The following is a 24,933-nucleotide window of genomic DNA, read 5'->3' on the forward strand; positions in this document are numbered from 1 at the left end:
GTATATAATGCCAATGTCACCAGAGTGGAGAAGCAAATAGGGGACACAGTTTTAGGACAGTGGCAAATAAACTGTGCCCTGGGGGCTCTTTTCTACCAGCATAAAAGACACACCAGTATATAATGCCAATTTTTTTTGGGGGGGGGTAGGGAGTCTTCACAAATTTCCCACTCACCAACCTTCCATGTTGCTCTAAAGGGCATCAGGGAAATGCCAGCCAGTCAGCCAACAAGGCCTGGGCTGTAATTCCAGGGGTGGGAAAGGAAGCTGCTTTCAAGGCCACTGGCCTGCCCACCAGGGCCTCCTGAATGCAAATCAGCTACGAAGGGATGGGGGGGGGGGGTGTGGATCAGGTGACTTCCAGCCCAGAGCAGAAGGGGGCAGCAGAGCAGTACTGAGAAAAAAATATCCCCTGTGCAGGTGACTTTAGAGCCCTGGAGTGCCGCTGTCGTCTTTAAGTGGGCGGAATGGCGAGGCCACACGCCTGTGCAGAATTGCTCTCTCTCGCATATTAATTCAAGCCATCTACTAAATACCTTTGTAATTCTAAATGGGGTTAGTTCTTTAAAGGTAATAAAAAAGATCTAGATAAGAATTAAAGGAGGGAGCCAGCTTGACATAATGACAGAAATGATTGACAATTCAGAAAAACGAAGCTTAATTTTAAAACCTACCACAATCTTGGGACTCCTAAAACCTTAAATAAAAGCCCCAAGTTTGTTTGTTCCAGCATTTCTTAATTTCATTTGGTGACTCCCATTTGAGACCACTTGCTCTTCAGGAAGTACCTAAGATACTGTTTTTCCCAGCTCCTTCCATTACAAAGCTCCATTTTTACCTCCACAATGAGGATAAGTGGAAAGAAGGTCAGACTTACTGCCAGAAAATCTGTTCAAATCCAGACAGTGGCACTTCCCAGCTGTGTATTAGAGTGAGTCACCTTGTCTCTGACCTTCCTTTCCTCATCTGAAAAATGAAGATAACAACACTGGCCTTCCAGGATTGTTTTGAATACTAAGATAAAATATGCAGGTTTAATTTATAAATTATAAAGCACCATAAAAATATAAGGTAGTATTGTGACTCATATATGAAGATGGTTCGTTCATTTTTTTCATGAATATTTATTGAACAGTAACTTGTGGCAGACACTTTGCTTGACAGTAATGATACAAATTAAAATATGTATATATATGTACCGGGTGGAGCAAAAGTAGGTTTACAGTTGTTCATATGGCAAACAATACAATCATTAATAAACAATAATATAAGAATAAACTCTGTTTTGCATACTCACAACTGTAAACCTACTGTGAGTAGGTTTGGTCCTAAGGAGCTTAGATTCCAATGGGAAGAAACATGCTTAGGGTGGGGAGAAGCATGCTCCCATGTGGCTCTGGGTGCTAAGGAGTCAGAAAGAGCACTCAGACTGGAGTGTGGAAAGTGAGGGTGTTCAGAGGGCTTCTGAGGTGGTGACACTGGAATCGGCTCAGTACAGATCCAAAAGCAAAAAACAAATCCAAGTCATTCACTCCTGTGTGAGATGGCCCACATACTCCATGGTCCTGGGCCCCCAGCCAGTTTGAAAGTATCCCAGCCCTCTAAAGCAGAGTTCCTCAACCTTAGTACCACTGACATTTGAGACTGGATAATTCTTTGTCCTGTGCATTGTAGAATGTTTGGCAATATCCCTGACCTCTATCTAATAGGTGCCAATAGCACTCCCCATTCCCCATTTTTCCAGACACTAGCAAATGGCCCTTGAGAGGCAAAATTGCCCCCAGTGTAGTGCTACTGCTTAAGGTCATAGAAAACCAGTGCAGGTGGTTCTAGAAGGGAAGAAATTCATACAAAAATCAGTGCCTTGACTTACACTGCGCTCAACAGATGATGAATGAATGAGTGAACAGCCCCCTGGAGCCGTTGGTGTATTCCTTTGATGATCCCTGGGCCAGTAATTAAGTTCTAAGATGCCTAAGTGAGAGGTAACAGCAACACATCCATTTATTCGGTGCTTTGTACAAGTTGTATGATCTGGGACAAGTAGTTCAAACTCTCTGAGTCTCAAGTTCATCAATTCTTAAATGGGGATATTGACCCATGTTGCAATATCATTGGGATAATGACATGAGATAACTGATGTAAAGCATATGGTGTTAGAGGTCTAGGCACTCACTCCTTCAGTGCAACAGAAAAGAGGAATCTCAGCGGTGTGCCCTTTTGGCTCCTGCTTCTAACCTTTACCCAAAAAAAGCACCAGGGTAATTTGAGCATATACTTTTTGTTTGTTTTTAATAAACATGTAGGGGGTGCCTGGCACATGGCCAGGAACTGACATTATCCATCCAATTCATCCCTCACTAGCAACCAGGTTAGTTAAGAGGCCCAGAGGATTGTGACTTGCCCAGGATCACACACCTAATAAAGACCTCACCGGACTCAGCAGGCGTGGTCAGTGCTCAGAGCCTGCTAGGGTGCTGGTCACCATCACCCCGATCACACTGAGGCTTCTGTGCACTGTGAGTTTTGGGGAAATGCTTTGCATATTCTGTGTTCTGTAGTTTCGTATAGATGTAGATGACCAGATCGGGGAATTTCTCCTGTAAATATCGGGAAGGGTCTTGAATTTTCAACTTCATCCTGAAATGAAATGTAAATATTTTGGCATGCATAGCCCAAATTCTTCCCCATTTATAGCATATGGCCTGGAGATCGCTGTGCTCCCTTGATTTCTATAGCAGACTTGGGAATCTGACAGAGCTAGAGCCATCTCCTGACTCTTCAACTAATTGTGCAAACTATGGCAACGTGAGGTTTGCGAACCTCAGGCTTATCATCCATGAAATGGACACAATACAATTCCACAATCCCTTATCTACATTTCCAAAATCCAAAAGAGCCCTAGAAACTGAAAGTTGGGTTTTTTTAAATGAGTTTGCAGCTTACATTTTTGGCAACACAAGCCGATTTAATTAACATGGAGTTACTTTCTGAACTTTTATAATATTACATTCACTTTACCCAGCTTCCCAGTCCCCTGTGGTTCTTCACACAAGGGAGTCACAGGCCGCCTGTTCAATGGGACGCAGCGAAAGTTAAAAAGGGAGACGAGAGCCTGCTGGTCACGCGCATCGTTTATTGTAAGAGCCGTATAGTGGCCCTTCTCCCAACAGACGGGAGGAGTTACTTTTCTTTCATCAAAGTTAATTTTGCTCTCCCATCAAATAGCAGATATAAATTTAAAACTGGATTCTTAAATCTTCCCCATTTCAAATATGATTTACAGGAATGAGAACAATACTTACCGTTTATTCTTTTCTTCGTTAATATGTTCTCCCAAATTCCGGATGAACCTTAGCAGATCACCCACGGTGTCCTCATATTTTAAATGGGGCTTCTTGTTATAAAAATTACTCATTTGGTTCATAACACATATGTCAATCTGAACAACAAAACATTACACAAAAATGTGGTAGCAATGCAAAATAAATCCTGATAGACTACAAAAAGGCAAAATACAAATTTGAGTATGTGTCAGAATTACTACTAATTAAAAATACAATGCTAACCACAGTTGTGCTTGGATGTGGGACTATCAGTAACTTGTCTGTTTTCCAAGTGAATTGTTTTAATTAAATATATTAAAACATGGTCTAGAAAATCTTTGGCCATGATGCTAAGAGATGTGCTCATTAAACTGTACTGTACTTTTACCTGTGTGGCCACCGTTCCAAATTTGTACTTGATGACATTTCCTCCCAGTAGAAACCGGGACTGGCAGCCATTGCCAAAGTGATAGTGGTTGGTCCTTGTTTTCTTTTTAATTATATTTCCCAAGGGGTTACATGTTTCTCCTTGCCCCTAGGTGTCCCAGGGCAACTTCGGTCACAGTCATGCCTCCCTCTTGCGATGGCTTCGCATTTAGAATTTGGAGTACACAAACCCTTAGGTCCCTTAGGAAGAGTGACTGGTGCCTGGACCATGGCTAGAGAAGACCTGCTGAGACTGCCCACGTGTACTATGCGTGGGTCACACATAGGAAATGCTGAGCAACGAGCATGTGGAGGGGTGGGGAAAGAAGACAGGGATATACACTGGAAAACTTGGTTCTGACTTGAGCTGCCAAAAAACAGATTGTATGACCATGAAAATGGGCAAGTCACTAAAATCAACAGAAAAAAAGTCTAAAATAGGAATTAAAAGGTAAGGCCTGAAGTTAATCAAAATTCAACATAAGTCAATGCAGTTTAGGGGAAACAACCAATGAATTGGAAAACAAAATAACAGACATTCATTTGGCAGAGTCACAGCACACCTACTCCATGCCAGGAATAGAATAACAGGATAACGGATGGCCTCTGCCCTCATGGATTATAGGATAGCAGGAAAGATGAACATTAAGCCAACCACTATGGATGTGACATGCAGTCTAGAGTCAAGTAAAAGAAATATAGCAAAATGAGACCCAGAAACAAAGAGGGATGGGAGAAGCAGAATCCTAGGTCAGCCTAAGATAGGGAAGCTGTTGGTCTCAGTCAAAGGCCTCAGGATTATGGATTCTCCCATAGTGCCTTGCATCTGTCTCTGGGCGCCCAGCATGTATCACACAGCCATCATTTCTGTGGGTCCTCTGGCCCCACATGGACCATGCCGTATACCCATGACCTCACATGGTCCTAGCGCATACTTGCTACTTGTTAGATGTCTGCTAACTAATAATAATGAAAATTCTGATAGTGCTGACTAGATCAAGGTGGTGATCAATTTTGATATTCCAGTATTTAGTTCAAGTCAGGTGAACCTTTTCTTGAAAAGGAGAAATCTGAAAGATGGTCTCATTTTCGTAGCCTGTTTTCTCAGGCAGAATGGGGGTGTGGTATGTGGATTCTCAGAGCTGGGCTGTTCCCAGGCAGTGGAGGCCCTGGACTGAAAGGCCTCATGGTGGAGCACCTCCTCTGGGTTAAGTCCTATCTAGTCCTATCTAGTCAGCTGTTCTTGTTACCATTAGCCAGGCCCTGCTCAGAAAACAAGTCTTGAGGGAAAGAGCCACAGAAAAGGAAAAAGCTCATGGGCTGGGAAAGACCATCCTAAAGAGGAAACTAGATGGGAGTCTCTCAGGAGAGCCTGGCCTCTAGAAGGGACAGCAGAGACCCAACCGGGACAAGGGGACTAGGATGGGGAGGAAGAGAAGGGAAATCCCCTTTTTCACTCCTTGGTTGGGCCAGGCCAATAGTATTTTTAAAAGTTAGGAAAACTATCATAAAACATTACACAACTTTTTGTTCTGGAATAACTCCCAGACTGTAGGAATTGTTCATACCTTAGAGGTCCACTGATCAAAGCTTCTGGAAGTTTTCGATGGCCCAGGCTGCAGGTGTTGGAAGATACTTGGTTTTCGCACTTTGATGTCAGACTCATTTCCCACATCTCTAAGGACCCTATAGCGGCTGAAGATGACAGAATTCTCATGGTCATTCCATCCTTCCCACTCTTCCCAGAAAGGCAAAACTGTTAGATTTTGGGTTTTAATAAAATTAGTATAACTATGTCTTTCAAAATTCTGCATGATGGGAGAGACAGACCCCCTCCCCCCTCCCTGCCTCCCTCTCTCTGTTCCTTTCTCCCTGTTCTTCAGAAGATGGAACCAGAACCCAGAGAAGTTAAGTCATCACTCCAAGGACACACAGACACAGGGAATGCCCAGCTGAGAGGAAAGCTGGGTCTGCTGATTCTCAGCCTGACTCCTGCCCACACCACCTCACTGTGATGGTTAATTTTACATGTTAACTTGACTGATCACAGGGTGCCCAGATTAAACGTTATTCTGACTGTGTCTGTGAAGGTGTTTCCAGATTAGATTGGCATTTAAATCAGTGGACTTAGTAAAGCAGATTGCCCTCTCCAGTGTTATATATATTTCCTATTGGTTCTGTTTCTCTAGAGAACCCTGACTAATACACTCACTGTCTCCAGTCTGGGGCCTGTGACATACACTTAAGTTTTACTTACCTCTCACAACTCCAGAAGAAAGGATGATCCAGCAGGTCAACCAGAATATTCTTCACATTTTCCCCAGGGCAGAACAGGTGCTGAATGAGGTTCTGAATTTCTTCATTTGGAGAAAGTTTAATCACCTCTTCATTACTTTGAGTCTTCAGTGTCTCAAAAGGGATATTTCCCTTGCTTACCACATATAAGACCAGCCGTCCAAGGGCCTGCACAAAAGCCACCAATCAAGTCAAAGGTGCTTATGAATGATCACTCTATTTGGGTAACCTTGGAGTGTGTGGTGCAGGCTAGGGGCAGATGGAAAATGGGAGGAATCTCAAGGAGTCCACAGGCTGGTTAGAGAGAGAAGACACAGGTTTGTTGCATAGAGAACTCCAGGCAGTATGTAGTCCTTGTATTCAGGTTTATAAGAAACAAGAGATAATCCTGGGCCAGAGTTGTCAGGGCAGACTGCCTAGAGAAAGAGGGATTTGTGTTGGATAAACGGGGGAAAGAGAGGGGGTTTAAACAAGGGGGATGCCAGGAACTGGGAACTGGGACTTTGGGCTGGGAATACGTCTGCAGCAGGTAAACAGCCAGCCCAGGTCCAGCAGGATGCAGTGCGAGGCCCCGGGCTGAGGCCCCGGCGAGGAGGAAAGGCCAAGAAGGAGGGGCAGCATGGGGATGCCTGCCTCAGGCAAGACCCCAGGGCAGGAGCTGAACTCTGGAGCCACTGAACCATGAAGGGCAGACCCCGGGATGGAGAGAGCTTGTTCACTGGGGTGGAAGTTCAGCGCCTGGAGAACTCTCCAGGAGAGATTTGCCCTGACCGTATCGGAATCAACGGGATGGTTTGGTCTGCAGAGGCCAGGCTCTGTCTCTTAGGAGAAAAAGTTATTTCAGGGTCTTTACCTTTTGGGCCAACCTGTGTCTCTTTTTTGAGTTGGGGATCCCTCCCAGGTGTTTCAGAGGGCCTTAGTACCTGGCCTCTTTGGAGTTTGAATGGGGTGGGAAAAGAAATCTTATTTACTTTGTCCTTAGGCAGAAAACACCTGCAGGAATTCTGGAACAGTTTGGGAGTTACCTCCTAGAGGTAATTTGAGAAAAGGTGTATAATGCTCAATTTACTTACTTATATAACTAGTGGAGAGAAAAAAGAGATCCAAAGAGACAGAAAGAAACCATAGTGACCATCAATCCACACCAACCTAGGGAAATGCCATTGTCTGCAAGGGAGTGACCGCAGTGAGCACTGAGGGAATGCCTTGAAAGTTCTTTCTTTCCTGGTTAAAATAGGGATGTCACCTAATTGGCCATGGGAAATAAGGCAATGCCTGAATAGGGAAGCAGAGAGATGGAAAAGTAAACCAACTGCATAAATTACCTCTAGATCACTCTTGATTTGCTCTGGATCTCCAGCCCACTTGGTGCTTTGATCAAAATCTGCCACGCGAACAGCCTTCTTGGAATCTAAGGAATAGTTTGTAGAGAGAGATGCATTGAAAATCCTCCTTCTCCAGGTTGTAATTCATTTAAATAAATATGGAACCCAGTGGACAATCCATCATCTCTAACGAAGGCAATAATAAAGCTTATAGCGGCATTGCTGTTTACCCCTCAAAACACTCATGTGCATTGTGTAATTTGACCTATTAAGTATCTACCAATAGCAGGTCTTATATTTTATTTTTTCCAAGCCAGGGAGTGGGGAAGGATGAGAATGGATTTAACCAGCACCCCATTCATGCAATTCCTAGGGGCAAAGAGCAAAAACTTGTAAAGGAGCTATTGGTGGAGCCAGGATTACATCCTATTGCTAAGGAAAAACTAGCCAACAAGGCTCCAAACCCAAGGCCACCTTAGCATAACACTCCATAACAAAGCATAACAGATCTAGCCCGCGAGCCACAGCTCACCATGACATTGCAGGAAATGAAATCATTATCTCGAAGCAATACCTGCACCCTCGAGTTCACTGCAGCACTGTTTACAATAGTTAAGACATAGAAACAACCTAAGTGTCTGTCAATAGGTGAATGGATAAAGAAAATGTGATTTTATTTATATATAAATAGAATGGAATATTATTCAGCTATAAAAAAGGAAGTTCTGCTATTTATGACAACATGGATGAACCTAGAAGGCATTATGCTAAGTGAAATAAGTCAGACAGAGGAAGACAAATACTAAATGCTCTCATATGTGGAACCTAAAAGAAACTGAACTCAGAAACAGAGTAGATTGGTAGTTGCCAGTCTCTCGGGGGTTCGGGGGAGGAAATGGCTGAAGGTGGTCAAAGTGTACAAATTTCCAGTTACAAGATGAATAAGTTCTGGAGATCTAATGCATAGCATGGTGACTATAATTAACAATATTGTATTGTATACTTGAATGTTGCTAAGAGACTAGATCTTTAAAGTTCTCGGAGAGGAAGGGAGGAAGAGAGAGAAAGAAATATGTCAGAGGAACACTGATCTGTTGCCTCCTGTAGTGCCCCAACTGGGGATCAAACCCTCAACCCAGGCATGTGTCCTGACTGAGAACTGAACGGGCCACCTTTTGGTGTACAGGACAACGCTCCAACAAACTGAGCTACCCGGCCAGGGCTCTGCTTGTTTCCTCTAACGTTGCTTTCATTCGTTTTGGTTTTGGTTTGAGCCAGTAGATACTGACTGTTCTGCTTGCTTGGAGTCTCTCTCACTGTATCGCATTTTGTCTTGGCATCCCCAATTTTGACCTTAAGTTTCACAGCAACTGCCACGTTCTCTGAAGGAACACACTTTTGGGATTCTCTGACTTGAAGACTACACTAGGAATCCAAATTTCTGGAGCTGGCTCCATCCAAGACATACCTTCCTCTTTGCATCTGCCAAAGGCAATACGAGGTTAGCTGGTATTCTGTGAGCAGCCATGACCTCCATGAGGAGGAAGGGTTATAACTGAGGGCTGGAGAGATTGCACTGTAATTATGACTTTGTTGCATTAACCCTCAAACTGAATAATCCACATTTATTCTAACCCTTCCCTCTCTGCAATGAACATGCTTTCCTTTCATTAATAAAGACCCTACAATTTCTAAGAGATGATTGGGGACTCACCTATTAAGATGTTTTGTGGCTGCAGGTCCTGGTGAGTGTATCCACATGACCCGTGAAGCTCAACAACCGCCTTAAATATAGACAAGAGGATGTTTCGGGCAAATTCCTCTTCCCCGTTGTCCACAGCCTCCTCTCTGTGTTCGGCCAAGTGCTTCTCCAGTGTCTGCTCACAGAGGGAGATGCACACATACAGACAGCCCCTGTGGCTCTCGCTCCCATAGAATGTCACCAAGTTACTGTTCCCTCGGATGCTCTGTAGACAGGAGACCTCCTTTTCCCCACGACTGCTGTCTTCAGAGAAGCGCTTCACAGCAACCTCCTGCTCATCATAGAACCCCAGGTAGATGCCCCCTTCCGAAGTGTCCGCAATTTTATATTCGTCATCCCTAAAGACCTTGAGCCTGCCGACCATCGGGCGGTACATCCCGTGGAGCTGTTTCAGGGCCTGTCCCCAGTGCGAGCTCCGAGGCTCCCAGTCTTTAGCAGGAGGGTGATAATCTTCTCTGGCTCCATGCCGGAGAAGCAGCTTTACAAGGGTCTTGTTGTAATTCCTCCTCGCGAACATAACGAGGTCGCCACAATCCGTGCTGGCTCCTTGGTCACACAGCAACTCTGCAATTTCAGTCAGGTTGAGTTCGACGGCATACAGCAGTGCTGTTTTGCCCTCCCTGTCTGTGTCATTGATCTCTATATGTTTTTGTTCCAGAAGCATCTGCACCAAACCCAAGCGCTTCTTTTCCACTGCCAGAATCAGGGGCGTCTTCCCTTTTTCCCCCCTCACGTTGACATCGGCCCCATGGTGCAACAGAAGGTGAGTAATGGCCATGGCGTTACTATCATCAGCATTCGCCAGAGCGTGGATCAAAGCATTTCTGCCCATGTTGTCACGGGCTTTGACATCTGCCCCCATCTCATCAAGGAGGACCTTCACCACATCTACCTTTCCATTTTTAGCAGCATCCATGAGAGCTGTGGCCCCTCCTTTCTTAAGCCTCTGTTGATCCTTCATGGTCTTTCGACCCAAATTTACCTCTGCCCCTTTCTCAAACAGGTATCTTAAGGCTTGGATGTGACCATACACAGCGGCCTCCATGAAAGCTGTGAAGCCATGAAGGTCGTACTCATTGACATCTGCGCCTTTGGAAAGGAAAAGTTCGAGCAGCCTCTCATTCCCCACAATCCCAGCCATGATGAAGGGAGTGGCGCCGTTCCTCTTCCTCAGACAAGGGTCAGCACCGTAACGAAGCAGGAGATGCACCATGTCCTCACTGTCGATTTGTACCGCATTATGCAGGGGAGACCAGCCCCCTTCCTCTTCCTGGAAATTGACATCAGCCCCTCTTTCCAGCAGCTGCCGGACCTGCTCCATGTCTTCTTTTCTAACAGCTTCCATCAACAAGCGATTGTCATCCCAAGTTCTCCCATCGCTTGAGGATGTGGGTCTGTCTTGGGGGTTGTTATGGCTCTTGGTCTCCATGGTGGTAAATGCCAATGATGACAGCTTTTTGGCTTTCTTTGAGAAAATAAAAATTTATCTCCTTGGGACTTGATCAAAGAAACATGGAGCTCTAGAAACTGCTGTCACGGTAAAGAAGGATGATCCGGCTACAGATCAGCATATGAGGAAGGACAATACCCTTGGAGTCTTCTGACATTACACCTGGAGACAAAAGAGGTACTTTGTAATTTTATAATAGTCAGAAAACATTTGAATTAAAGAAATTAATTTTACTAGCAACTTTTTCACAGCGCATCTAATTATTTATTCTAGAACTTTGTATTACATAATATTATGAATACATATAAATTAAAAATATGAAAATTATTACTCTATAATTCCACTGCCCAGAAACAGACAATGTTAATATTTTAGTATATTTCTATAGATTTTCTACAGATTTTTAAAAGATAGTTAGGATCGTGCTATGTGAAGTAACGTATCTTTCCTTTTATTTAATGCCATACTATAAATCATTCCTTATGTTATTACAAAGTCTTTTAAAACATTTTTAATGGCTGTGTAATATGCCATCATTCAGTTGTTTCATTTCCTTATTATGATCTGTTTTTAAAAATAATATTTTAACATTTTTTAAATGAGAATTTTTGAGCAATTCTAAATAGTGTTGCAGCAAATTTATCTTACTTCAGCTTGTTTTCTTATGCTAGATCTTATATTTCTTATGATAAATTTCAGGGAATTGAATGACTAATCAAAGGGTATGATTTTTTTAAGGATTCTCAACCTAATTAATAAATTTCTTTCAATGTTATTTAAACACACTGACCTAAAGTAGATAGCCCCCCCCAAAATTTAAAACAACAAGGACCCAGAACCCTTATTTTGTAAAAAACACGTATCTTGTCAATTTGCGTTTCTTACACCACAGGAAGGTTGATCCCCGTCTGTGTTCCCTGGGTCTCACGCCTTCTCTGCGCACTGTGCGTGCCCGTTCAAAGGAGTTTAGAGTAGTAAAGAGCAGAGACTCAACCTCAGCAAGATCTAAGTTGGAGCCCCTGGTTGTGTAACTTTAGAATATTATGTCCTAATTGTGTAACCATAGCTTATTAAGTCTCAGTTTTCTGTTCCCTCAAATGGGGACAACAATTAGCATGGTCAGCTGTATAAAGTGCATTAACATAGGGGGTGTGGCAAATATTAGGCACTCAATAAACGGTAGAGCCGGTTGCGTCTCTTTATTTTAAAAAGTGTCAGTGAACCCTATTCTCCTCACCACCGTGTGCACAGACACACTTACTACACAAACAGAGAACCTGGGAGTGTCAGTTTAGTCCAACTGAGCAATTTAGATCCGATCTAAGCATCAGACTGCTCCAAAGTGCTACCTGAAGATTTACTGCATCCGCTACAAAATTCACACGGCAACCATTTCTCAGCAATCTCACCGCTCAGTCTCAAAGCCCCCCCTGAGGTCTAAACCGACGGTGCTCCGTGAGCACAGTCGCCCAGCCACGAAGCCTATTGTCCGAATGTTTCCGTTACAACTGAGAGGGGCCCGTCCCAGTAAAGGAGCAGAGAAGGAAAGGAACCCTGAGCGAAATATCAGAGCGGGCTTAGCCTGCCCAGCAAAAGCGCCAGAAGGGATCATCCTGCTTTCAGTTTCAGTTTCAGGTTCGCATTTGACCAGAGGTTTCTGGAGCAGGCGAGCAAACAGTGTGTGGATTGCGGCAGAGCCTTGTCCTTCTCAGGCCGGAGGGGCCCTGGGGTGGCTCTGCCTCTCCTTCCTCTCCCAAAGTCCCACACCCCCTTTCACCTCCAGTCCCCAAAGCCCAAGGAATCCTGCAAAGAAAAGAATGTCTCAGGCGTTTCCAGCTCCCCTCCTCCTGCCCGTTTTACCTTCTAAACTCAGACGCCTGGAGCCTCTGGTACTTTCTGTCCGCTCCTATTGCCAGCAGAAAAAATTTCCTTTGGGCCACAGTCACCGAGCTGGGGGGGCGGAGCCAAAAAAGGAGTGACCAGGGAGCTAAGGGAGCCTACACCCACACACGCCCACTCTCGGAGGCGTAGCCTGTGCAGATCGGGCTTTTACACCCTCTAGAGAAAAGTGGGGGCTCTTCTCTCACTGCTGGTGTCCAGTTTGAGGTCCAGGGTCATGCTGCTCACCTCTCCGCCTTTCGGGTCACAGCAGCCAGCTTGATCCTTATCACATTATTTCAAATCCCCTATCTTCTTAGGGAAATGAATGGAAAATAAATATGTATTGAGCACAGTCTCAGTTACTCTTTAACAGTCCCGCCGCTGATGAAACTGAGGTTCAGAAAAGCTAAGGAAGCCCAAAGTCCAAGCTCCCTCGCCTGTCCCGGCACACCCAATTCACTGTCCTCAAAAGGGGACTGTGCTGGCATTCTGGAGACCTGGCTCTACAGCCAGAGCTGTGACTATTTATAATGTTTTGTTTATAGGGCTGTGGCTATTTAACTGAGCGGCCAGGTGGGTAGTTTGACGATGCCGGGCCTCAGTTCTGTCATGTAAAATGATTTTTAAGGTTCTTTTCTGCTCTAGAAGTTCTGTTCTTTACCATTTTCCTAGCACTGAGCTGCATACAGTGTACTGAATGCTATAGTGGGAAGTATTACTGTCCTCAAAGAATATCCATTCTTGCTGGGGAGACAAACTCCAGAGAGGGTCATGAATAGTGAGCAGAATGCGGTTAGATGATGTTCCCCGGTGTCATGCTGTCCAGACTCTGGGTCTTTACTGCCCCTTCCACCCCAATGACACCCAAGCCTCCTTCTCCAGCCCTAGCCTCTCTGCTGAGCTACAGACCCACAAATCTTGAATATGTACCAAACAGAGACTGTCACTTCTCCCTCACTCTGCTCTGTTCTTGCTCCATCTCTGTAAATAGCAGCCCCACCTGGCTGCTACTCTTCATCTTCATCCCAATACCAAGTCCTATACTTTTATGTGCAAAGCAATGACTAACCTCAGCCTTTGCCATTGCTTATTGCAAGAAACTGATGACTCACTTTTTAGCCTCTTACCTAGAGTCCTACCTGCATCACTGACTCACCATAGTTTTCAAGATCAAGTTCAAAATACTTAACCCATCAGCCATTCAATCGATATTTATTGTGCACTGACTGTGTCACTGGTGACTATTCTTCACGGAACTTGCATCTTAGTAGACAGAACTAGATCATAAACAATTGAGAAATGCAACGTATTACACGATTTCAAGTTATGCTATGGTCCCTGACTGTCCCTGTTCCTCATGGGCATCATCACTATTATCACCCAGTTTTCCATCACATCACACTTCTTCCTACACCCAGTTCTCTGCATACACTGCTTTTGCTGTCTGAATAGTAACAAAAATGATGATGATGATGGTGTTGATGGTGATGGTGATGATTTGATGATGGTGGTGATGGTGATGGTGATGATGGTGATGGTGATGATGGTGATGACTTGATGATGGTGATGATGATGATGGTGATGGTGATGATGGTGGTAATGATGACAAACATTTATGTAGTTCTTTAGTATGCTCCAGGAACTAATCTGAGCTTTTTATCCATATTAAAATATATAATCAAATCCTTATGAGGTACGTACTATTTTTGACCCTATTGTGCAATGAGGTAAAGGAGGCACAAAATGATTAAGTAACTTGCCTTGTTCTAGGGATCTGGGCTACATCCCTGAACAGCACAGAGAAAGATGCTCACCTCATTCTTGTTGGAGACGGCGGCCAATCAGCAAAATAAGGAAACTGTATACAGATTTTTTTATGGTGAAAGTCCTACAGAGAATAATGGAGCAGGCTAAGAAGGCTGAACGTATCAGGATGGGAACTGTAAGTCAGGGGATACATTTCCTAAGCAAAGGCACTCAAACACCATTGCCTAGGCCTAACTGCACTCCATGCCTCACTCTTAAGGTCATTTTTCAGTTGTTTAAATTTCAATTTTTTTTTCTTCAAAAAACAATTTGAATAGCTGGACCAATTTCAAAGGTTCAGTGACAGTGAATTATGTTGAGATCAGCACTTAATATGCCCCAAACACTTTTTCCTCTTTACCTAAGAGCTTCAAATTTTTTCCATTTTTATTGCAAAATCATTGAAATAGATCACTGAGTATGTTTAAGGTGTACAGTATAATGGCTTGATTTACATATATTGTGAAATAATTATCACAATAGGTTTAGCTAACATCCATCATTTTATATAGATGCAATAAAAAGAAAAGGAAAATGTTCTCCTTGTGATGAGAACCCTTAGGATCTGTTCTCTTACCAACTTCCCTATATATCATACAGCAGTGTTAGCTATAGTCACCATGTCGTACATGACATCCCTAGTAATTATTTCTCTCATAACTAGAACTTTGTGCCTTTTGACCACCTTCTCTTCCAATTGCCCCGCCCCCACCCCCTGCCTCTGGTAACCACAAATCTGATCTCTTTTTATGAGTTTGGTGGTTTTTTAAAAATTAGATTCCACATATATGCGCAATCATACAGTATTTATCTTCCTCTGCCTGACTTACTTCACTTAGCATAATGCCCTAAAGTTCTATCCATGTTGTCACAAGTGGTTAGGAATTTCTTCATTTTATGGTTGAATAAAGGCCCATTGTATATACATACCACAAGTTCTTTATTCATTCATCCATCGATGGACACTTAGGTTGTTTCAGTGTCTTGCTTATTGTGCATAAGGCTTCTATGAACATGGGGTGCAGATATCTTTTCAGTGATTTTTTTTCCTTTGGCTACATTACCAGAAATGAAACTGCTGGATCATATGGTAGTTCTATCTTTAATTTTTTGAGGCACCTCCATACTGTTTTTCATAGTGGCTGCACCAATCTGCAGTTGCACCAACAGCGCATGAGGGCTCCCTTTTCTCCACATCTATGCCAAGAACTTCACGTTTTAAAGTTCATTTCAACCCTGTTGACTAAAGAAAATTTATTTTAATCCCGGTACCCACTGGGCTCTCTTAGCAGCAGTTATGCTAATAATTCTGTTTTATTAAAATTTCACATCTTTATTAAAATGGGTTAATAAACAAAGGTACAAATTATATCTCTTGGATGTAATTGCAAAGGAAGGAGTCAAACTTAAAATATGATGAAAGTCGAGCAATTCCAAGAAAAAAGCAAGCATAACCTGACATGCCCACAGGGAGGCAGCAGAGGGCGAAGGATGGGCTGGGGGGGTGGCGGGGAGCTACCAGGTCACATGGAAGCAAGAGTGGGATTTGAAAACAGCACTGGCTGGCCTGGCTTTGAGCAAGCACTGCCTCAATTAATGGCTCAACTCTCAATTTCCTCATCTGAAATTCTGGAAATGAGTTACTGTATTGAAACAGCTGTCTTCTACTCAAAAGACAAGTAGACTTGGCCTCCTTATTTCACTTTTTTTTAAAAAGTTAATAGTTATTGACTGATGCCCACTGTGTACTTGGAGTTAGGTAGTGATAATAATAGCAAATATTCCTAGGACATCAACATTGTGCCAAACACTTTTATTTCATCCAACGTTCCCTATAAGGGTGGCACAACATTATTTTACTTTCAGGTGTACAGCATAGTGATTTGACATTTCTCTACATTATAAAATGACTACAATAAGTCTACCTGCCATCTGTCATCATACAAAGTTGGTACAGTATTATTGTGCATATTCCCTTTGTTGTACATTACTTCTCCGAGACTTATAACTGGAAGTTTGTACCTCTTGATCCCCTTCACCCATTTCACCCAACCCCCAACTCCCTCTCCCCTGGTAACCATCAGTCTGTTCTCTGTGTCTTTGAGTCTGGTTTTGTTTTGTTTAGTTTGTTGGATTTTTTGTTTGTTTTTTAGAGTCCATGTGTAAGTGAAATCATACCATATTTGTCTTTCTCTTTCTGACCTATTTCACTTAGCCCTCAATGTTCCAGCCATGTTGTCTCACCCAGCTGCTCTGGGTACATTTCCTCCCTTTGGGAGCTTTAGTTTCCTCATATGTGTTATAATCATACTTAATCTCACAGAGCTGCCGTAAGGACTAAATGAAATCAGGGCACCCCACGATGTTTGTTCCCATCTTTCTTCCCAGGCCCTAAACTCAGAATTCCTCAGGTGTCACCCACAGAATCAATCACCCCTTAGATCTGGCTTAGCGTGTGACTCCTTAGGTTTTCTACCCAATGTCCCTAAATCTGGTCACTTAGACTAACAATAGGGGAGAAATAAAGACCAATATAAGGTCCAGATCTGTATATAAACAGATAATTCAACATAGGGAAGAATTTTTTTAAAGAGTGGTAATGAGAAAAATAATTAGATTAATAGGGTGAGAAAGGAGAATAGATTTGGATCCTTGCAAACCTTCCCCCAAAGTGTTCAAGCCCCGCTCGCCCATCTCATTCCCTCAGCCCGTGGAATGAAGCTGTCTCACGTACAGAGTGGCTTCCCCTAGCTCATCTCAGAGACTTCTCTGAAATTATTCAAGAATACTAATTTGACTTTGTATGAAATTGTAAAATACTCATGCAAATGGAAAATGGGCAAAAGTAAAAATGCCACAGTCATCACCACTTGATAACATCTGGCTACGTGACCGAGGGGAAGGGCCTGTTGTGCTATTACAGGCAGAATTGGTAATGGCTGCTCTGTCTCCATTCAGTGGACAAAGGATATGGGCTCTAAAATGACAGCAGGCTGAGCCGAGACCAATCAGCATGACACAAAAGCCCAACACAAGTCCATCATCAATCATGGTGGCCACCATTAGAACCTATCCCCCTCTTCTGTTCCGCCAGTTTCCAGCCAAGCATGGGTCTTTCATCACTTGTGCCTCCGCCTGTGACAGGGAAGCTCACCCATCTGTCCTGGGGAACTTCCAGAGGCCACAGGACTCTCCACCACAAGACTCGTCTTTCCCATTCCCCCTGATCACACAGCCCTTGAAGACAGGATCTCATATTGGGGTTTTATTTTTATTTTACAAGAATATAACATGCTGAAACAGGAAAAACAGGGATTGAGTACATCATTCGTATCTCAGAAACCAGCTCCAGTTGTCAACAATAAATAAATATTTCAACAGTGAGGAGTTCCCGACAGGCGCTAAGAGATTCCCAGCACGTTCAGAGGTAGAGCCTGGCGGGGAGAGGGAGACAGGCTGCCAGCTCCTGTTGAGATTCTCAGGTCGAGGCAAACTAAAGTTATAATAATAAATAACAATAGCAATAACACCAACAGTAACATAAATAACATGCTATGACAGTTGTCACAAAACCAACAATACATTATAACTTAAATAATTGTCTCCTGGAGGAGCTCACAGTACAGCGAGAACACGGTTGATTTTCCTGGGGCACAAGGGGCCACCTGGTTCATTCACCTCCCCAGCCTGGGTTCGTGCACAGGTCCCAACTCAGAAAATTTGTTCAGTGATGCCCTGAGGTGACAGGCAGGTTCTGATTTCCCCAGTCCTGCTCTTCCAAGCAGCTTCTCTCCCCAAGTCCACTCCCATCTTCTGGGTCTGCCCAAGGATCATCGTGGTCCCTGCCCCATCTCCCCCAATATTCATTAGTGCACCTCACACCCACGGGAAGGAAACATGAGGCTCCCCTTCCACCCTGGGGTGCTTCTTTTCCCCATTCTCATACTCACAGAAAAAAAAAATATTGGCTTGATTTAAGTAGGACTTTCAGGAACTGTCAAGAGATTTATTTCTTATGATCGCTTTCTCCCTCTCTGCACACTGCTGGGCATGAGAGCTGACCAGCTACTCACCGAGAGGTCCCACACCTTTCTCCTCGGGGGCCCCACGCTCAAGGGTGGAACCGAGCTGAGATGGCATATCCCAGCAAGAGGCCCTCATCAGGCCCTGCTCACAGGTGGACCCTGTTGCAAACACAAGGTCGGGGGCCACATACAAGGTCACCAAGAGCACCAAGATTGACTTCACATAAGCGAGACGGCTTCTTTTCAGGGCTCTCTGCTGACTTGGAAAGGGACTGAAAAGCCAGTTTTTGAGGTATAAAAATCTCACTTGGGGCATGTATCACATTGGCTCCCTAGCCTTGAAAAGACTGAGGCTGGACACAGGAGTGTTAAAAAGTACAAGCTAAGGGGCCCTCAAGCAGCCCAAAGGCAGGTGAGGTGGACGGAATAGGAGGGGTCCACATCCAGGGCTCCCTCCTGTGCCCAGCACAGTCTGGGAAAGAGGAAAACAGGATGTGATCAGCCAGCTGTTCAACAGGCAAAGCAGCTGATCTGGCTGTCTTCCCTCTCATTTTTGAGTTTCCCTTTATTTACATTTCCCAAACCACCCTGGACTTTTTCTTGCGCTGTTGAGAGCTGTCAAGAGCTAACGATAACTCTTGCACCACCATGCTTTTGCCCAGAGAGTGCCACACAACAGTGAACTTCAGCCCCCATCCACGAGTCCTGGGAGTGGGGCGACCCTCTCATGCATGAAGTTTAGTCCCACAGGATCTGGAGGAGAGGCTGTTGCTTCCAAAACAAAAACAGCTTTTTCCTTCACTGTCCTCTTGTTTGCTCTGCAGAACCTGCCTCCCACACAGGGGCAGCTGCCTCAGGGCTGGGTGACTCAACCTCCCTTCCCGGCTGGCTCCTCACTGCCATGAGCTCAGGTGTGCACGGGCTCTGCCGGGCTGCAGCTGGACGGAGAGGCGGTGGTGGACGAGGCTTGGGCAGCCAGGTCCTGGTAAGCGGGTGACTTCAGGAAGCGCGGGTAGGAGTCCTTCTCCATCAGGGTGCGTGTCTTACCCTGAGCCACATCGAAGCATGTGGCCGTGGCAGCCTGCAGGTTCATCCTGGTCAGCTCCCTGGTCTCATGGTCTATGTTCACCTGTGGAAAGGAAGGCAAGCACATAGGTGAGTGGGGCCTGGGGGGGGGGGCACAGCGAGGGGTCCAGCAGGCAGAGAGAGGAAGGACTGGCAGGTGGGGCAGTGGAAGGAGCCCTGGATTCTGAGCTAGGAACCTGGGGTCTCCTGAGTCCATTATTAAGTGGCTTTCAACTCTGGGCCTGTCCCCATGTCCGATCCAGTGTCTGCCCTCCAATCTCTCAGAATTCTTAAGGCTGTCTACAAATGCAACCCCTTTTCTCCCCTTCCTCTGTAACAACCCTGGGTCCAGTCACCACTCCTAGATGAGTGCCAGAGCCTGCCAACAGGTCTCCCCTTTCTCCCTCACCCCTGTGGTCTGTTCTCCGCTCAGCAGCCAGACTGAACTTTTCAAACCCCAAGTCAGTTTGGTAGCAACTCTTGTCTTCCCATGTCACTCAGAGGAAAAGCCAAAGAGCATGCTGGGCCCACACGGCTACCAGGACCCACCCCTGGCCATCTGCTACCTGCGTGACTTCGTCTCCTACTCTCTCCCTCACTTTCCCTGCCCCACAGACCCCCTTGCTGGTCTGTGATGACAACACTCTCTGGCCTTTGCACTTTCCTTTTCCTGTGTTAGATGTTCTTTCCTCCCACAACTCTTTCATATCTCTGTTCATATGTCACCATATTGAGCGGCCCACCTCTCACTTCACCACCTTTCCCCTCAACTCCTGCCAGTATCCTGCTTTTGTTTATCTGAGGATGGACCACACCCTGGAAAACGTGTTTGATTGTTGCTGGCATTTTCTCCCCCTAGGGTAGGGGCTTCATTTTGTTCACTGTTCTATTCCCAATGACTCTAACAGGACTTGGCATGGATTTGGTGCTCAATAAATCTTTACGGAATAATGTGGAGTAAATAAAAGTGCTCAGAAAATAAAGTAGAAACTATGGCACAAAGCAAAGCATTGCTATCATCTCTCCACTAGGTGGCCCCATGGTCTTTATCAAATGCAGGTGCCCTGCGTGGAGGCCAGAGGGAAGGCTGCAAGTTCACTGACCACAGAGCTGCCCATCTGAGGCAGGTCAGCCGGGGGCGAGGCAGGTTACACATGGTCCCTACAGTGAGCTGCCTCCACAGCTGTGTAAGTGACTTGGGCCTCTAAAAAGGGCTTTGTCTGCAACAGCGGGTATGACCAGAAGCCAAAACATCTGCCAATGCCTCTGACCCCATGGGTGACTCTGAGGGTAACGGCTCCCAAGGGTGGCATGAAGCCTGATTTCCCTAGGCTCCAGCCACAGAAGCCCACTCACCCCCTTGCCAAGTAAGGCCACTCTACTTCCAAACTCAGTCCTTCACCTGCTGGACCCCCGCACCCTCATGCTCAGCGGGGAAGGAGCAGGCAGGGTCTGGAGGATCCATGGGACATATCCGGGCTCTGACCTCTTTTGGGGCTTCGTTGCAGATGAACTCCTCAAAGATCCTCTGAGCCCGGGAGGCCAGCTTGCTGGCAGACCGGATCTTCTTGAACTCCTCGCAGGCCAGCCAGAACTCCAGGTTCTCCTCGCTGAACTCCGTCTTTAGGAAAGCGTGGAAGGCAGCCACCCCATCTGGGTTGGAGGGAGAAAGGAAGAGACTGGTCAGACTGAGGAACAGCAGGGAATAAAAGAAGAAAAGACAGCAATTGCAGTTAATAGCTCTATTTTTAGGACGCAATTTTCTCAAACAAGGACCTGCCTTTGTATTTGAATAGAGGCTGGCACACTAGGGGATCATTATTATTATTACTACTACTATTATCTTGCCCGCGCTTTCAGCATCCTTCAGGCTGGCTCCCAAGCACATGAGCACACACGTGCCATCCACAGACACACACAACAGGGTCCTACTCACTTTTACTGCTCAGCAGCAAGTCGAACGACTCTCTCCAGCCCAGCACATCTTCTGAGAAGTTTCTGCTTAAAAAACAAAAAGGCCAAGATTTTAATTTAAAGAAAAAAATCAACAAATGAATGCATAGCACAAATCCTAGCCAGAATGCTGACGAGAGTTGCATAATTGCCATAGCAAAGGCTTGCTTGGTGATTAATGGAGTTGTTAGGGGAAACAGCAGTGCTTTCTAGAGGACAAGTCAGTAACTAGGAACCAAACCCAGGCACCATTTGACCCTCAGTAAATATCTTCTAAGACTGTCTCTTCGTTGTCCAAAATTCTTTCTTTTCCCATCTCAGAGCATTGTTTTGTATTCTTCCCCAAGGAAATAAGGGCCTTGGGAGTAAAAGGTATGTCACCCAGAACCCCAGAGCCTAGCACAGCACCTGGGACAGTTGACGTTCAATATGAAAAGGCTTCTAGGCAAGGTGCGTACTAGTGGAAGCAGAGCCATTGATTAAAAACCTCAAGTGGTCTTGGACCCTGTCCTAGCCCTGGTTGCATGAGCAATGACATCTCCAGGTGGGAGAGTCTGGTAACTAGACATTCAGGCCCTGGGTACATTCATTTGTTGGCAGGCTTGGAACCCTGGAGCCACCCATCCATCCATTAGCCAAGCAGCCAGAGCAGACTCGCAAGAAGCCCCACTAAAATCTCCAGGAAGGGGTCACCAAGGTCCACCCTAGCACGTCCTAGTTTCTCCTTCCCCAAACCTGGCTCTGTCTCCTCTAGGGGCCCTAGGCTGGTCAGCAGGACTTACCTCTCTTTGCTGTGTTTACTGTTCCACTCGAACTTGCCAACATTCCCAGTATCGGAGCTGAGGTCTGATTTGTGAAGAAAGATCCCCAGCCGTGTCTTGAATTCTTTGGCTCTGGAAGACAAAGCATGGGCATATAAGGAACTCTCCATTTGCTCAGCCGGGGCAGAGGGGGTTATGGGGTCTTGGAGGAGCTCAGGATGGCGCCACCCAAATTCTAGCCTCGGGGGTCCCTGGGAACCCTGGGCTCTTCCCACGGCCTAAACTTTACTTCTCTCCTTAGGATCATGAAACCCCCAAACAATGAAAGCAATGTTTGTGCTGTGCCTCGGGAGATCTTACACTTTCTGAGTTTACAGCCCTTCAGACACTCAAGTCACACTGCTCTCACCCTCTAGGCTGGCACTGAATATTTCTGGAACTGCGTGGAAACTGATTCCTCACCTTTACCTTTTCCTTCCCGGCCACCAGCTCCAGCAAGGACAGGAGGCGGGGGAGTAGCTCCCTGGGAAGGGGGCGCATCCCTCAAGGGGGGGACTTGAAAAACACCTCCCTGCCTTCCCAGGGCCAGAGGAGGCCATGCCCTGAGAGCTGGGCTGTGAAACGAAAGCCAAGCGCTTAAGAAACTGAGGGGGACCCCTGGGCCTGGTGATGCCAGCACGGTCTTGGGCAGGCCACCCGAGAAGGCCTGACATTGATCAGCGGGTGGAGAACCACAGTGAGCTGCGGTCCCTCTTTTTCATTCTCCCTTTTCTTGCTCGGGCTCTTGTCTGAGACTCCAAGGGAAGCGGCTGGGCATGTGGCACCAGGGCGGCCTCCGCCTCTCCGTGCCGTCAGCAGCACCCTGTCATCCCGCCCACCCCGGCCCCCCAGCCGGCCGCCCCACCTCCCCGGGCAGCGGGACAAGCTCCTCTTACCTCTCCAGGCAGGTGGTGGGGAAGGCGGACAGCGTCCGGCACATGGCTGCGGGCTCAGGGCAGCACGTCGTGGGGAGAAGGGTGGCGGGCTCCAGCGGGCACGGGGAGCGCGAGGGGCGGGGGATCCGCCGCAGCTGACGCGGGTCTGCGGGGTCCAGTGGTCGGGCTGCACGCTCCCAGCCGGCGGGCGCGCGGCTTTTATTCCCTCGAAGGGGGCGGAGCCGACTGCCCGCCGCCAACCAATCCGAGAGCGCGGCTGAGCGCCCGCGAGGCGGGGGCGGGGCCCGGGAGCAGAGCCCGCGCGGCGCCCCGCCCCCCGGGGCTGCGCCCCGCCCACCCGCGTGCGAACTTCACCCCGGGGAGCGCGAGGGGCTGCCCTCCTCCCGGCAGACGCCAGCGCCCCGCAGGGAAGTGACCCGGAGATGAGACGCGACACCCACTTAGTAGGGAAAAAAACCCGCCGGCCTCTAGCACAAGCTGGAGACCAACTCAGAGGCACTGGAGGGTTCCCATAGCGGGGTGAAGGGCCTGGGAGGCGCGCATGGCGGGGATCACAGCCTGAGCCTGTTAGTTCCTGAAATGCAGCCCCGAGCAGGACAGCATGGTGATTATACTGATAACTCCCATCTGCTGTGCTCCCACCCGACGGCCACGGGGCTAAGTAAGCCCCTCATCTATAACCATCTCATCACCGCCTTTATTTTATAAATGAAGAAACCGAGTCAGAAGGTTAAAGAGACTTGCCTGAGATCATCGAGTTGGGAATAGGTGGGGACTTGATTGAGCATCTATGTATTAGGCCCCTTTGCTAAGACTTACTGTGTAACTCGGAGCAAGTTATTCAACCTAAGCGTTGTACCAGAATTTAAGTATGAATTTACTATGCTTTTCCCACTGCTTTCCCCTAAAAAAAATTAGAACCTCACCGTCTCTGTAAAGGATGAATGATCCTGGAAATAAAGCAGCTTAGTGCCCCAATCTCTGAGATAAACGTGATAAATGTCTTCCCTGTCTCTGGCCTCACCGTCCCATCGAGGCGAGAGGCACCACCTCTCTCCTTGCCCCTCAGTTCCCTCTGGGATTGCTACCTAGAGGTTGCTTTCGAGGTTGCCTGTGTGGAGTCTACAGCAGATCCTGGCTGCAAATCAGGGCTCCACCATTTACTGGTGGAAGACCTTGGGCAAGCCTCTTAGCTTTTGTGTGCCTTGTTTTCCGGTCTCTAAGTAGAGAACATGACACATATACTTCATGAGATGGGTGTGAGGTGTAAATAAGCCAATTCTTAGTTTTAGTTTCCCAGGAAACAGGAAATTCAGTTCCTCTGAGGCAGAGACTTTGCTGGGGAGAGTTCCTGGAACTGAGAGGGAGTGAGGGAAGCTGGGTTGGGCAGAGGGAGGAGGTGAATGCTACCAGTGGGACAGCCCCTTGATGCTGTCCCCCATTGAAGCATGGGAACAAATAGCCCCACATCAACCTTTCATTGGATGCAGTTGCCCCAAGAGATGGCCTTATATTAAACAAGGCATCTCTCCCTGTCAAGGGGAACTCAGAGAGAGGCCGCTGCATGTGAGCCTACAGCCCACAACACTCTGGGGTGAGGGGGATGAGGGCCTTGGTCCCAAAGAGGGGACTTGGGCGGCATGCCACAGCACCAAGAACAGTGCCCAGCACACAGTCAGCACTCAATAAATGTTAGTGCTCAGTTTTACTTAACGCAGGGGTTGCTGGACAGTAAGGAAAAGTAAGTAGTGAGTTTTGTGTCTCTTGGAATTTAGGTTTTTATTTCATAAGGGGGCATAAGAGTTGCTATTCCTCAGCAAGGCCTGGACGTAAAGGGTCAGAAAAAAGAGAAACAAGAGGAGAAATAGTTCCCCACCTGAGAGAGCTCAATGAGAAGGCCCAGAAAAGCTGGTTGGGGGAGGA

The 24,933-nt window shown here is 46.4% G+C and overlaps 2 protein-coding genes across 3 annotated transcripts; both read right to left on the bottom strand.

The window, feature by feature from the left end:
* Window positions 1-643: 643 nt before the first annotated feature.
* RNASEL (ribonuclease L) lies at window positions 644-12,531 on the bottom strand. The gene is made up of 7 exons (XM_016224666.2): window positions 12,445-12,531; window positions 9,087-10,746; window positions 7,373-7,458; window positions 6,010-6,215; window positions 5,321-5,447; window positions 3,306-3,442; window positions 644-2,640 (listed from the first exon to the last, which is right to left on the bottom strand). Exons 2-7 carry the CDS (start codon window positions 10,561-10,563, stop codon window positions 2,460-2,462), a joined length of 2,214 nt encoding a protein of 737 aa, XP_016080152.2. The 5' UTR covers window positions 10,564-10,746; window positions 12,445-12,531; the 3' UTR covers window positions 644-2,459.
* Window positions 12,532-17,509: 4,978 nt separating this feature from the next.
* On the bottom strand, window positions 17,510-23,076 carry RGS16 (regulator of G protein signaling 16). 2 transcript variants are annotated; one of them, XM_087828017.1, is made up of 5 exons: window positions 23,011-23,076; window positions 22,097-22,207; window positions 21,298-21,359; window positions 20,848-21,014; window positions 17,510-19,425 (listed from the first exon to the last, which is right to left on the bottom strand). In XM_087828017.1, the coding sequence occupies exons 1-5, from the start codon at window positions 23,052-23,054 to the stop codon at window positions 19,204-19,206; spliced, it is 606 nt and encodes a 201-aa protein (XP_087684143.1). In that variant the 5' UTR covers window positions 23,055-23,076; the 3' UTR covers window positions 17,510-19,203. The 2 variants fall into 2 exon arrangements, with proteins under 2 accessions (XP_087684143.1, XP_087684142.1); XM_087828016.1 differs by having other exon boundaries at window positions 21,298-21,362.
* Window positions 23,077-24,933: the final 1,857 nt, after the last annotated feature.

This window comes from Miniopterus natalensis, chromosome 19, assembly GCF_054644295.1.
Source record: "Miniopterus natalensis isolate mMinNat1 chromosome 19, mMinNat1.hap1, whole genome shotgun sequence".
Lineage (NCBI taxonomy): Eukaryota > Metazoa > Chordata > Mammalia > Chiroptera > Miniopteridae > Miniopterus > Miniopterus natalensis.